The sequence below is a fragment of the Gobius niger genome (assembly GCF_951799975.1).
Source record: "Gobius niger genome assembly, chromosome: 14".
Classification (NCBI taxonomy): Eukaryota; Metazoa; Chordata; class Actinopteri; order Gobiiformes; family Gobiidae; genus Gobius; species Gobius niger.
In genome coordinates, this window is record NC_136865.1 from 25,598,139 (window position 1) to 25,612,815 (window position 14,677).

A 14,677-nucleotide genomic window follows, 5' to 3' on the forward strand; every position below is an offset into this window, starting at 1 on the left:
TTGGGGAACCTTTGACAAAATATCTTTTTTTTTTTTTTTTTTTTTTCATTTTCTGAAAATGTTTGGGTGCCAGTTATCAGGCGCACCAGCCCTTTAATTTAATTATTTTTTATTTTTTATAACCGACTCTTAAAATAATGTAAAAACGAGTGAAAAGCTGTCACATGTATGGTTTTACCACTACGGACTGAATGCGTCATGTGCAGGTCTGAGGAGGGAGAGGGGCGCCATCGTGTGGCCACACTCTGGACCCGCATACTCCAAATGGACGACAAAAAGTTCAACTTCGCGCTCAAAGTCATTTTCGTCGCCTTTCCTTTATGCCATGGACTAGTAACGTAAATATATTTAATAATTACATGTTCTGGGATAAACTATATAATTTTTGCCATTTAAAAATTAACTCTGTGTTGCAAAAAAAAAAAGAGAGAACATTTTCCGAGTGCATTTTCTCCAGTTCAGTTTTACCCAAATCTAGAAGGTTACAGCCTACATGCCAGAGTACCGCCTCATTTGAAAGCTAAGACCCACAAAACTGATCTAGAAGGGCCTTTTTGTTTAACATTTTTTCATTGTTTTTTGTTGCTTGTTTTGTCTATTTTTTGGCGCATTTTTGTCACTTTACGGTTGCTCTATTGTGACTTTCAACAATGTTTTTATAACTTTTTCATCCTCATTTTCATCTAATTGTTGTTGTTGTTTTGACCCTTTTTATCAAGAAACTTTTAGATTTGGGTAAAGCCAAGCTAGCCAAATTTGCTTGGTTCAGGTGGAGATGTAAAGTGTGTAAACAAGTTCTTCTTATTTCTTCCCAGTTTGATCTTCATGAATTTTATCGTCAATAGTACATCCCTGTATGATAGTGAGTATTCTGAAACATGCAAATATTCTGTACATGCAGTACAAAGATCTTAGCAAATGGATCTAACTCGCATATTGTGCTTTATTTGTCATTGTTCAACCGTACAGCAAAATGTCCAGTTGTTACTCTTGACCGGCCGAGACTCCCTTACAGTTTGGAGCAACCTGACCAGGATGTTTATGAAGGTAAGGGGGAACCTGGCTGCCTTCAGTCACCTCTGATCCTCTCAAACGGTGCAGCGCCTCCTGAGTTTGTCCCTCTTTCAGAGCGTGGTGTCCTGCACTGGTCAGCACCTCCTCCTTCCTTTTCCTCCTGCGCAGCTCCCTCCGCTCCCCAACAGTCTCTCACCATCCTCTGGAAAGAGCTTAGCAGTTAATCTGTTTTTTCCTCTTACTTCTCGCCTTAACCAAGTACATTGTCTACAACAGTACAGTAAAAACTTCTTGACTGGAGAGCAACAGTGTAACGCCTCATTTGAAAGAAACAGATTTTTTTGTTGCATTGTTGCAGCAGTTTTGTAACTTTTTTCCCACTTTTTTGTCAATTTATTGCCACTTTCTTTCTCACATTTTTGCCACGTTTTTTTGCTACATTTTTGCCATTTTTCAGGCACTTTCTGTGGCTTTTTTGTTGTCGCATTTTCAATGCGTTCAATGCTGTTTTTATAACTGTTTCCTCATTTTCATCTAACTTTTGTCACTATTTTTGTCCAGGTGTTGAGCCAACGCCATGGAGCAGCGCTGACATTGGGGGCCAACCTGACCAGGATGTTTATGAAGGTAAAAGGAAACCTGGCTGCCTTCAGTCTCCTCTGAGCCTCTGAAACGGTGCAGCGTCTCCTGAGTTTGTCCCTCTATCAGAGCGTGGTGTCCTGCACTGGTCAGCACCTCCTCCTTCCTCTTGCTCCTGCGCAGCTCCCTCCGCTCTGAGAATCTGTTTTATCCTCTTACCCCTTGACTTAACCAAGTGAATTGAATTCCAGTTCGGCTTTACCTTAATCTACAGTAAAAGCTTCTTGACTGGAGAGCATCAGTGTAACGCCTCATTTCTTTCTTCTTCTTCCTTTTTCACATTTATGTCAATTTTTTGCCACTTTCTTTCTCCCACTTTTGCCACTTTTTTTTGCTACATTTATGCCACTTTTCATGCCACTTTTTGTGTCACTTTTCAGATGCTCTTTTGTGGCTTCTTTGTTGTTGCATTTTCAACATGTTCAACGCTGTTTTTATAACTGTTTTCTAATTTTTGTCTAACTTTTGTGTCCAGGTGTTGAGCCAACGCCATGGAGCAGCGCTGACATTGGGGGCCAACCTGACCAAGATGTTTATGAAGGTAAGAGGAAACCTGGCTGCCTTCAGTCTCCTCTAATACTCTGAAACGTTTCAGCGTCTCCTGAGTTTGTCCCTCTATCAGAGCGTGGTGTCCTGCACTGGTCAGCACCTCCTCCTTCCTCTTGCTCCTGCGCAGCTCCCTCCGCTCTGAGAATCTGTTTTATCCTCTTACCCCTTGACTTAACCAAGTGCATTGAATTCCAGTTCGGCTTTACCTTAATCTACAGTAAAAGCTTCTTGACTGGAGAGCATCAGTGTAACGCCTCATTTGTTTCTTCTTCTTCTTTTTTCACATTTATGTCAATTTTTTGCCACTTTCTTTCTCCCACTTTTGCCACTTTTTTTACTACATTTATGCCACTTTTCATGCCACTTTTTGTGTCACTTTTCAGATGCTCTTTTGTGGCTTCTTTGTTGTTGCATTTTCAACATGTTCAACGCTGTTTTTATAACTGTTTTCTAATTTTTGTCTAACTTTTGTGTCCAGGTGTTGAGCCAACGCCATGGAGCAGCGCTGACATTGGGGGCCAACCTGACCAAGATGTTTATGAAGGTAAGAGGAAACCTGGCTGCCTTCAGTCTCCTCTAATACTCTGAAACGTTTCAGCGTCTCCTGAGTTTGTCCCTCTATCAGAGCGTGGTGTCCTGCACTGGTCAGCACCTCCTCCTTCCTCTTGCTCCTGCGCAGCTCCCTCCGCTCTGAGAATCTGTTTTATCCTCTTACCCCTTGACTTAACCAAGTGCATTGAATTCCAGTTCGGCTTTACCTTAATCTACAGTAAAAGCTTCTTGACTGGAGAGCATCAGTGTAACGCCTCATTTGTTTCTTCTTCTTCTTTTTTCACATTTATGTCAATTTTTTGCCACTTTCTTTCTCCCACTTTTGCCACTTTTTTTACTACATTTACGCCACTTTTTATGCCACTTTTTGTGTCACTTTCAGATGCTCTTTTGTGGCTTTTTTATTGTTGCATTTTCAACACGTTCAACGCTGTTTTTATAACTGTTTCCTAATTTTTCTCTAACTTTTGTGTCCAGGTGTTGAGCCGCCGCCATGGAGCAGAGCTGACATTGGGGGCCAACCTGACCAGGATGTTTATGAAGGTAAGGGGAAACCTGGCTGCCTTCAGTCTCCTCTGATCCTCTGAAACGGTGCAGCGTCTCCTGAGTTTGTCCCTCTATCAGAGCGTGGTGTCCTGCACTGGTCAGCACCTCCTCCTTCCTCTTGCTCCTGCGCAGCTCCCTCCGCTCTGAGAATCTGTTTTATCCTCTTACCCCTTGCCTTAAGCAAGTGCATTGAATTCTAGTTTGGCTTTACCTTAATCTACAGTAAAAGCTTCTTGACTGGAGAGCATCAGTGTAACGCCTCATTTCTTTCTTCTTCTTTTTTCACATTTATGTCAATTTTTTGCCGCTTTCTTTCTCCCACTTTTTTTGCTACATTTACGCCACTTTTTATGCCACTTTTTGTGTCACTTTCAGATGCTCTTTTGTGGCTTTTTTGTTGTTGCATTTTCAACACGTTCAACACTGATTTTATACAGTGCCTCTTGAAAGTATTCATACACCTTGAACTTTTGCACATTTTGTCATGTTTACAACCCTAAACATAAAGATTTTATTTTGATTTTTTTACTGAACGTTCACACACAAGAAACCGACAACTGTGAAGTGAAAGCGAAATGATACATGATTCTGTTATTTTTCAAAAAATAGAAAACCGAAAAGTGGGGCGTGCATAAGTATTCATATAGCATAGATGAATACTTTGTGAAACCCCCTTTTGCTGCAATAACAGCAGAAAGTCTTTTGGGGTTTGACTCTACAAGATTTACACATGTAGAGACTGACATTTTAGCCCATTCCTCTTTACAAAACAGTCAGATTAGAAGGAGAGCATTTGTGAATAGCAGTTTTCACATTATTCCACATATTTTCAATAGGATTTAGGTCAGGACTTTAACTGGGCCATTCTAACACATTAATATGTTTTTATTGAACCATTCCATTGTAGATTTATCTTTGTGTTTAGGGTCATTTTCCTGCTGGAAGGTGAATCTCCGCCCCAGCCTCAGTTCTCTTGCTGACTCCAGCAGGTTTTCCTCCAAAATGTCTCTGTATTTGGCTCCATCCGACTTCACAACTATTCTAACGATCTCCCCAGTCCCCACTAAGTAGAAGCAGCCCCACAGCATGATGCTCCCCCCCGTATATTTGACACTGGGGATGGTGCACTCAGGACGATGAGCAGTGTTAGGTTTGCTCCATACATAACGTTTTGCATCTGGGCCAAAAAGTTACATTTTTCTCTCATCTGACCAAAGCTCCTTCTTCCACATGGAGCTGTGTCCTCCATATGACTTCTAGCAAACTTAAAACGGGATTTCTTATGGCCTCCTTTCAATAATGTCTTTCTTCTTCCACTCGTCCATGAAGGCCAGATTTGTGTAGATACGACTTATAGTTGTCCCATGTACAGATTCCCCCAGCTCAGCGGCAGGACTTCACAGCTCCTCCAGAGTTATCTTGGGGCACTTGGTTGTATTTCTTACCAGTGTTTTCGTTGTTTGATCTAATTTTTTAGATGGGCGACCGTGTCTTGGTAAGGTGGCAGTGGTGCTTTACTCTTTCCATTTCTGAATGATGGATTGAACAGTGCCCCGGGAGATGTTTAAATCTTGGGAAATCTTTGTTTAACTTAACGCTGCTTTACACTTCTACAGAACTTCATCCCTGACCTCTCTGGTGCTCCTTGACCTTCATGATGTTGTTTAGTGACCAATACACTCCGACCATAGCTCTGAGGGCCTAAAAGAACAGCTGAAATTACACTGAGAGTAGATTACACACAGGTGGCCTCTATTTAACCGTTCTGGAGAACATTCTGGAGTCATTAGGAATGTTATAAAGGCAATTTAATGCACTCAGAAAATGCTGTATGAATACTTATGCATGCCCCACTTTTCACTTTTCTATTTTTTGAAAAATAGCAGAATCATGTATCATTTTGCTTTCACTTCACAGTTGTCGGTTACTTGTGTGTGAACATTCAGTAAAAAAAATCAAAATAAAATCTTTATGTTTAGGGTTGTAAACATGACAAAATGTGCAAATGTTCAAGGTGTATGTTTCCTAATTTTTGTCTAACTTTTGTGTCCAGGTGTTGAGCCGCCGCCATGGAGCAGAGCTGACACTGGGGGCCAACCTGACCTGGATGTTTATGAAGGTAGGGGGAAACCTGGCTGCCTTCAGTCTCCTCTGATCGTCTGAAACGGTGCAGCGTCTCCTGAGTTTGTCCCTCTTTCAGAGCGTGGTGTCCTGCACTGGTCAGCACCTCCTCCTTCCTCTTGCTCCTGCGCAGCTCCCTCCGCTCTGAGAATCTGTTTTATCCTCTTACCCCTTGCCTTAAGCAAGTGCATTGAATTCCAGTTCGGCTTTACCTTAATCTACAGTAAAAGCTTCTTGACTGGAGAGCATCAGTGTAACGCCTCATTTCTTTCTTTCTTCTTCTTTTTTCACATTTATGTCAATTTTTTGGCCACTTTCTTTCTCCCACTTTTGCCACTTTTTTTTTGCTACATTTATGCCACCTTTTGTGTCACTTTTTTGCCACTTTTCAGGTGCTCTTTTGTGGCTTTTTTGTTGTTGCATTTTCAACGCATTCAGCACTGTTTTTGTAACTGTTTCCTCATTTTCGTTTAACTTTTGTCACTATTTGTGTCCAGACTTTGAGCCGCCGCCACTGGGCTGCATTGACCTTAGGGACCTACCTGACCAGGATGTTCATGAAGGTAAGGGGAAACCTGGCTGCCTTCAGTCTCCTCTGATCCTCTGAAACAGTGCAGCGCCTCCTGAGTTTGTCCCTGTTTCAGAGCGTGGTGTCCTGCACTGGTCAGCACCTCCTCCTTCCTTTTCCCCCTGCACAGCTCCCTCCGCTCCTCAACAGTCTCTCACCATCCTCTGGAAAGAGCTTAGCAGAAAATCTGTTTAATCCTCTTACCCCTCGCCTTAACCAAGCACATTGTCTCCAGTTCGCCTTTACATTTTTGTCATATTTTTGTTACTTTTTCATCCTCGTTTTCGTCGCTATTTTGACGCTTGTTCCTCTCCAGAGAAATTGTTCCATTAGCTGGAACAAGGCATGTGTGGCTTAGCTTTGTGTCTTGCCCGGATACCTCCTTGTTTGTCCCTTCCTTGTTTCCTGTAGCGCCTCTTGTAATGCCTCCACTGTGCTGCAGGTGCTCTTACTGCCTCTTCATATTACACTCCCTGTCCTGCTTTTTTCAAATCTTGTTTCCTAATAAGATCAATCAACATGAAGCGCCAAATCCTGAAACTATAACCGATACAGAAACACATCCCGCAATTGTAACTGTCTTGTGTCCGGGTTTAATCATTAACATGTGTGTGTTTGTTTGGCCCCTGGCAGATATTCCAATGGAGAAACTAGACCTCATAAGTTGGCTTTTTGTCGCCATGGCCCTGAGTGGTGAGTGATGTTTTTTTTAATCTCTTCCCCACCCATACTTTAAGCAAGCACATTTTCTCCAGTTCAGTTTTACCCAAATCTAAAAGCTTCTCGACTGGAGAGTTTGGCCCAGTGTAGCAAGTTTTTTGAAAGCTAAGACCTACAAAACTGATCGTAGCTTTTTTTGTCTCTGTTTTGCCGTTTATTATCGCTTGTTTGTCTTGTTTTCATAGTTTTCTTGTCGTGTTTTCGTGTTTTTGTTGCTTTTTCATCGCTTTTAACGTTGTGTTTTTGTCACTTTTTCCATCTCATTTTTGCCATGTGTTTTTTGTCACTTTTTAATCGTGTTATTGTAGCTTTTCTGGCACGTTTCTCTCTCTCTCTTATGCCACTATTCTGCTTTAAGATTTGGGTAAAACCAAACTGAAGAAAACGCGGTCGTTTCACGTGGGGATTAAGAGGTTAAATCATTTTATCCAATCACAGTGCACTGTCACATGCCTATTTATTAGCGTACAGTTTATTTCCCTAAAATCACAGTGTTTTGATGAGAATAAACAGCGCTGAAGCCGGTCACGCGGATGTGGAGAGCGGAGTGATAACCCGCACCACTCAACAGAAGACGGGGGGGCTGTGTGGGCTGCAGCATTTTGAGATTGGCTTTGCACGGACGCCTTGTGACTTTAAGATCCTATTTGGTCCACTGGCTTAAAATCCAGGAAAAAATAAAAAAAAATAAAAAAGTGGCTGAATTGGTGGGACTAAGGTGCTTTGGACCTGATAAGTCGAGCTGGATGTGAAATTTGGATTCTGGATCACGGACCGTTGCAAAAAACCTCAAACACATGATTCAATCCAGTTGAACTATCGGCTGTGGGGAATCTGCTGTTATGTCCATGAGCAAGACACTTCACACACTAGATTAGGGCTGCACAATCCAATTGAAATCGCTTTTTGAATGGTTAACGGTATCCTTAGCAAACAAAAATACTTCGACTCTATGGTGTCCTGTTGTGTATAAAACAGGCTAACCCTGTAGTTTAGAGCTCTGCAGGTATTTTTGTGATTCTTCTTAACCCCCACATGAACCGAGCACATTTTCTCCAGTTTGGCGTTACCCAAATCTAGAAGCAAAAAGTGGCAAAAGAGCATTAAACACATACCAGAGAAGCAACAATAACACGACTAAAGAATGATGAAAAAGCAACAAAAAAGTGATAAGAAAAGTCAGGCGAAAATGAGATGAAAAAGCGACAAAAACACTTCCAAAATATGACAAAAAGACGGAAAATGAGAAACAAAAACATGCTGGAAAAGAAACGATAATAAAAATAAAAAAAAGCTACAAAAACACGACTAAAGAGTGATGAAAAAGCAACAAAAAATCAACAAGAAAGCCACAAAAGTGATAAATGTGACAAAAGACAAAAACGCTTCAGAAACAGTCTTAGCTTTCAAATGAGGCCTGACACTGGCCTATAGTCTGTAAGCTCCAGGTAAAGCCAAACTTGAGAAAATGTGCTGGGTTAAGGTGAGGGTTAAGAGGTTAACAATTCAGATTTCAGATTTCTCTCGAATGCGTCTTAACTTCTTAAACATGTACCCAGTAAACTGAGTCTTGATTTGAAAACATAAATGCTACAAACAATCAATATATCACAAAATCACTGAGGTCTTCCACCTGACAGAGAAAACACAGCCTAAAAAAAACTAAAAGCAACATGGTTTTGTTTCCTCCCCCTACATGTTCCAGCCATGTCCTAAGGTGTAGAATGAGCTCAGACCTGTTCACCACCACTAAAATCCGGCACTGTCACTCAAAAAGTTGTTACTTCGGGTCTGAAGTGCCGTCATGCACAAGCTTAATATAGAAGGTGCAGTTACACGTATGACCTGAGGTGGCAGTAGTGAGTATAAAATGGCCAACTTGCTTTTAGTCCCTTTAAGCTCCATTTTAGTCTAGATTTTAGTTTGCTTGGGGAAAAATGGCATTGAAATTGTGTAGTAAAATATGGCAATAATACAGTACAGTGTAACTCTTGACATGTTGGAGCCAAATAAACGGTGAGGCTGGGTTTCAGTTGTGTAGCAAAAATCTGGATTATTTTAATGTAATTTTGAAGCACTTTGAATTGCGTTGTGCACAAATTGGGTCAAATAAACCTGCCTTATCAAACATCGCACATTTCCCCCTCATATTGTGCAGCCCTAACATTTTGGATGTCACTAACACTAACATAACATTGTGACTCGATATCATTTGAAAAGAACTAACAGGACAAAAATGCTGAATAGCCTCTCTCTTCTCTCGCTGACTGTGTCGTAGCTGCGCTCTTGGCCCTCGTTGTGGATGTGGAGAGACCGATCATCCAATGCAGACCTGTCCCGAAGTGGATGGTCCGACTGGCCGAGGGGACGTGTTCCAAACTGAAGGAGTGCTACCACGGGACGACTACAGAACTACTGCCTCACCACAGAGCAGCGCATGAGGAGGCATCTCAGGAACACAGTGAACTGGCTTAGGAAGAGAACGGCAATGACAATGATGGCAGCACTTTTTGACCCATATACTGTTTTGCACAGGACGACTCAGGGTGAAACGCGGCATGGAGGAAGGAGTGACAGTTGGCAAATTTATTGGAGCTGGGATTGGCTGGATTGATGGAACTAAGTGAACACAGTAAAAAAAAAGAAGTGGACTCAAAACAGTAAAGCAACTGGCCTGCAAAGCATTTTTGAGTTGGTTCAACTTTTTAAGATGTTTGTTGAGCTTTGACGTTACCTCGAGGTTATTGAGGTTCCCTTCGCTTTGAAGGAGAGTCTAAGGCAATGGGCGCTGGCTGCTCTGCTTTATGACCACGACACTGGTGGCCGCCATTGCTGTAGTACCTCCATATCGCCACTAGGCCCCCATTGAAAAGCATTCGACTGTTAGCATTGGAGAAGCGCGAGCTACACGTCACGCAAGGTTCGAGTCTACAGTGAAAATCCCGCCCGTATGTCCTTTTTAGGAACATGCTTCGTCAGAGCTGGGGAGGGGGAGTCTGTAAATCCTCCATGAATTCCCACACGACCGTGGTCATTATGGTAAACGGGGAGGAGTGAGCAGAAGACGTCCATTATTTTTCACAGTCTATGGTCTAAGGACGGGGGGTAGTCAGGGCACTGTAGCCATCTCAACTATATACATACTATTTTGTTTTTAAAGTCTTCTTCTTCTTCTTCTCCTTCTTCTCCACCTTCTCTTCCTCCTTCTTCTTCTCCTTCTCCACCTTCTCTTCCTCCTTCCTCTTCTCCTTCTTCTCCACCTTCTCTTCCTCCATCTTCTCCTTCTTCTCCACCTTCTCTTCCTCCTTCTTCTCCAGGTGCAGGGTTCGACTCCCACCTGGACGGGCCTTTCTGTGTGGAGTTTGCATGTTCTCTCCATGTCTGCGTAGGTTTCCTCTGGGTACTCCGGTTTCCCCTACCACTAAAAACATGTACAATAGGCCAGGATGAATGATGTGTGTGATTGAATGTATGATGGAGGAACCATTGGCGCAGATGTGTGCAGTTGCAACAGCGTTTCTAGCTACAAACGTAGCTAACCATCACCGAGTATGGAGTGAATGTAAAGTTGTCTCAGGTAAAGCGCTTTGTGACTATGTCCGTGAAAGGTGCTAGATAAATAATGATCTTCTTCCTCTCCTCCATCTCCTCGTTCTTCATTGAAAAAGTTATTTGAACCTGCACTAATCCCCCAGGCCGAGTGAGGTAGACCAGACTAAAACCTAGAGATCAAAGATCTGGAGTTTTATGGACACCTGGGCAATAACATGGACTCCACCTTTTCTTACCAAAAACACCTCTGCCCCTCCCTGACCACTTGTAAAGCCTTCTCTACAAACTTCCCACCACTCGTCTCCCATCACCCCCACAAAACAAAAAAGAAGATAATCTTCCCCGGTCACATCTTTTGGACGAACAAAGTGGAACATAAAATTGACCGTTGTGTATATAGCGGGTATTGGTGAGTAACATTGCATTGTTTCTGGAAGGTCATTGAGTCTGAGCAGGTGAATCCTTCTACAGCCGCTACAGGAAAAATAAATCCTATTGAAGCTTTAAGTCCAATCAGGTGGACACGGAGGAGCCTGACAAGCATAAAGGACACCGCATGTTTTGTATGTTTTTGTAAATAAATACAATTTTGAAGTCTTGGTAGTTTTTGGTCCCACTATCCACTTGTGTGCCCTGACCCACCAGTTCAGAACCCCTGTTTAATAAGGAAAGGTTAAATAAAGCATAAGCTGCGTCGCGTAGAGCTCCTTCTCTATCTTCATTTGGTGCTACGATCCTTATAAAAACATCGCAGAGAGCCACAGATGGAGAGAGGGGACCAGGGCGCCTCTGCAATAGCCACCGGCATTTATTATTAACACCCCCCCCCCCAATCCAAACCCCACCACGATATATTATAGCAATCCCACCACCGGACACCCCTCTACCCCACACCCTCTCCTCCTCTCTCATTGTAGGACCTCCATTTGGTTTCAAAGAGCTAATACTTAATTTTTTTCAAGAAGCTTTAAGATTTAGGTAATGCTGGAGAAAAGTGGGGGTAAATTGTAATTCTATTCAATTTTCTGGGCTGCAGGGAGGGTCTTAAAAGGTTGACCAGCACACATCATTGACGTAAACATAAGCTTAAGTACATACACACAAACTCACACATCCTATACAAACACACATTCATGCAATATTGGAAAAAAACAAAACAATGGCAAAATTATATATCAGTGTTTATATATCAATAACATATCACAGCAACATTACTAAAAGCTTTAAAAAACCGAAATGTGATTAAATGTTTTTTTGTTCAATAACATAATCCATATGGGGGATGGGGGCACATTCAAAGTTGTTTTAGTCTATATTTTTAGTGGATAAAAAAAATAAAATGTATAATATATTCAACTTTACATTTACTATAGGTATTTACATACTTCAAGTGCATATGACACATTGACTACATTTTTTGCTAAAACATAGTTAACACAGGTATATAAAAGATTTTGCTAAAGATTGTGCCCAGATTTCTTCAGTTTGGTTATTTTTGTCATGTTTATAGATTCACTTCCTTATTGGACACTGACAGGAAGTGACAGATGAAGGCGAACAGTTTTAAACTGTTGACGCGCCAACCATGTTAAGTCCATAGATATAGACGGCATCGGGTCATAGAAGGGGGCGTGGCCTCGCTGAGGGGGAAACAGAATTTTTCACTCTTTTTAGCCTTTTTCTGGAACTTATTTATCACATACAAATAAAGTCAAGTCTAAACTGGGTTCATATTGATATTTATTCACAGCAGATTGTCCAGTAGAAGCGGGAAAAAAAAGGGCAGTCGTAGCTTATGTTAGTTAGCGCTAGCATTAGCACGGTGCATTCTCCGTTATTTATGTATTTATGGTCTGTTAGTAGAAAACAATATTCATAATTCAGCATTTGTTAAAGCATTATTTGTTTTCCCCTTTAACTGTTTTTAAACATGACCATATATGGGCGATTCCAGAGATGCGTCTGTATCTATGGGAAAAGAGTCAGCAACTGCTTTGGAACTTCACCTTTATCTATGTCACTTCCTGTGAGCAACTTAAACATCCAAATAAAAATAACTTTTCTGCCCAACATTTCTTCAATGAAATGGCTGCTTCACTGAAATAAAATTGATATTGATATGAGGCTCTTTCAAACTGTGTCACTGGAAGTTCAGATGATTTAGTCCCTTCTTTTCTCATATTTTTAGTCTCATTAACTACTTTTAATGTAGTTTTAATGTCATTTCAATCGGCAAAAGCACTCCTCCTCCCAACACCAGGCCCAGTCCAGGACATCCTCCCTCTCCATCCTCCATCCTCCTCTCTCCTCATTCCCAAAACCCCTCGTGACCTTTTTCACCCTTGGCGTCATTGCAACCCCATGAACCCCCCCCCCCCCACACACTCCCCACCACCAGTTTCCTTGGTAACGACCTTGGAGCACGTCTGACCACCGCCATCACACCGACGCGCCGCAACCCCTCCCCTGCGCCACGCCGACTCCAGGCAAACCGATCGATATCCTATCACACAGAACAGTGGAGCGGAGGAGAGGGGCAGCGGGCCGGCCAGATTACTGAGGGGAAGGGGTGTGTGTGTGATGGGGGGGGAGGGTGAGGGGTGTCCGGGAAAAAAAAAAAAAAAAAAGGCCCTATATATTAGTTGTGTGTATGTGTGTGTGTGCGTAAAATACGTGCGAGGAAAGAAAGGTTTTAAAGGAGAAAGATGGAGAGAGGAGTTGTGTGGGCGCGTTTTGGGGCTGTGCGGTGCGAAATGAGGCTTTAGCGCGTGGAGGTAATCAGGAGGAGAGGGTAGAGAGGGGGGGTGGAGGAGGAGGGGACAGGGGGGAGTTGTGTGAGAGGAAGGGTGTATTAGCGCTGGATGTGGTGTTGGTAATGAGTAGAGCGCTTTCATTCTGTGCTCTCGGCCTTTTGGATTTATTTGGTGGCCGACTGTTGTTCTGTGGTTTTAAAAAAGAAAAGGGAAAATATTTTCTCCTTATTAGTCGGCCTAACATTTTGGGCTGGCTGCACCTGCACCCAGGATCGTTCAAACCAGGACAAAAATGTAGTTTAGAAATGCCCCAAAACACTTAAAGGATGCATTCACCATCTGCCGTTTGCTGTATCATTCCTGTATCATCCTAATAAGCATAATTCAACAATACAATTTAAGCTATTACTCTCTCATATTTATAATTGATAACTACCCTAAATACCCCCAAAAAAGTTGAATTATCAGGGAGTTGAAATAAAGGTCTCTTTCATAAAAAAAGAGAAATAACTGTTTCGTTTTTTCTTCACAAAAGCCTTTATTCTCGGCGGCTCATTTTACAAACCTGATTGTGTCACTTGGGTTTTCCCCGTCTCTGTGCCCTGCTTCCTTTGTCCTTGTGTCTCTCCCTCTTGGTCTGAACTTTCACTCCGGATACTCCTGTTCATCTGTCAATGGGATGCTTCAAACGTATTAAATGCACAATAGACCCTCTCTATGTCTAGAATCTCAAACTTTGTATAACAAATCCATTTATTTTATGGTAAATATAGCAAACAGTGTAAAGACTGTCAAATAGCATAATGGTTAATGTTCTTGGTTATTATATTATATGAGGCTGCACACAATGTAGTTGCCACACTATTACCACTATGAGTACAGTGCAACTGAAGGGCAAAGAGTTTTTGATGATTGTATAATGAAAAACTGGCCTTCATGAAGTGCAGTGTTGTGCTGTTCTTTTTTGTTCTTTCAATATTTGAATAGCCTGTATATGTCTCACTCTGAGATAATAATCTCATCCTGCCTCCACCAACAGTTCCTATCCCCACACTCTCAAAAATAGTCAGGAATGCGTCAAAATACAGCCAGCTCCTAATTGTTAGTCTAAAATATAGATGTGCACAAATTGCATCAAGCAGAAGTTTTAAGGGAACAGGCCATCGTTTTTACTGAGATATGTTCTTACCTGAGCTTAGAGTTTATGTACCTGTCTGGTCTTTGTGTGTGTTTCTAACTTCACCCCCGTTTGGAGCTGTAGGAATACATTGGAAGAGGCCAATTGCTAACAACATCTTTGGTCGTTTTGCGTGACTGAGCACGCGCACAAAGAGCAGACAGGTACGTATCAACTCATCTAAGCTCAGGTGAGAACATATCTCACTATGGAAAAATGGTTGCCTGCTCCTTTAAGGAAGTCAAAAAACATTTTTATTTCTGTCTTTTGCATAACTGCACTCTGGTCCTTTCTGACCAGTTTTAAAGTAGAACCGAGGGAAGATTCATGAAATATAATGTTTTAAATTAAGACAAGGTTATTGGATTGAGTGCTATCCGGAAAATGACTAAGTTGGAAATTAAAAGCGTAATACTGAGGAAGCTATTGAAAGCTTAAAGGGATATTTCAGGATGATTGACATAGGGCCTCATTTCCTAGTTATCG

At 41.9% G+C, this 14,677-nt stretch overlaps 1 protein-coding gene across 1 annotated transcript; it reads left to right on the top strand.

Moving 5' to 3' along the window:
* Positions 1-1,024: 1,024 nt before the first annotated feature.
* Positions 1,025-9,184, top strand: LOC306973498 (uncharacterized protein; the record flags this gene model as incomplete). The annotated part of the gene is made up of 9 exons (XM_079570422.1): positions 1,025-1,047; positions 1,576-1,641; positions 2,129-2,194; positions 2,681-2,746; positions 3,232-3,297; positions 5,354-5,419; positions 5,919-6,009; positions 6,623-6,682; positions 8,988-9,184. The coding sequence occupies exons 1-9, from the start codon at positions 1,036-1,038 to the stop codon at positions 9,182-9,184; spliced, it is 690 nt and encodes a 229-aa protein (XP_079426548.1). The 5' UTR covers positions 1,025-1,035.
* Between the last annotated feature and the right edge of the window lie 5,493 nt (positions 9,185-14,677).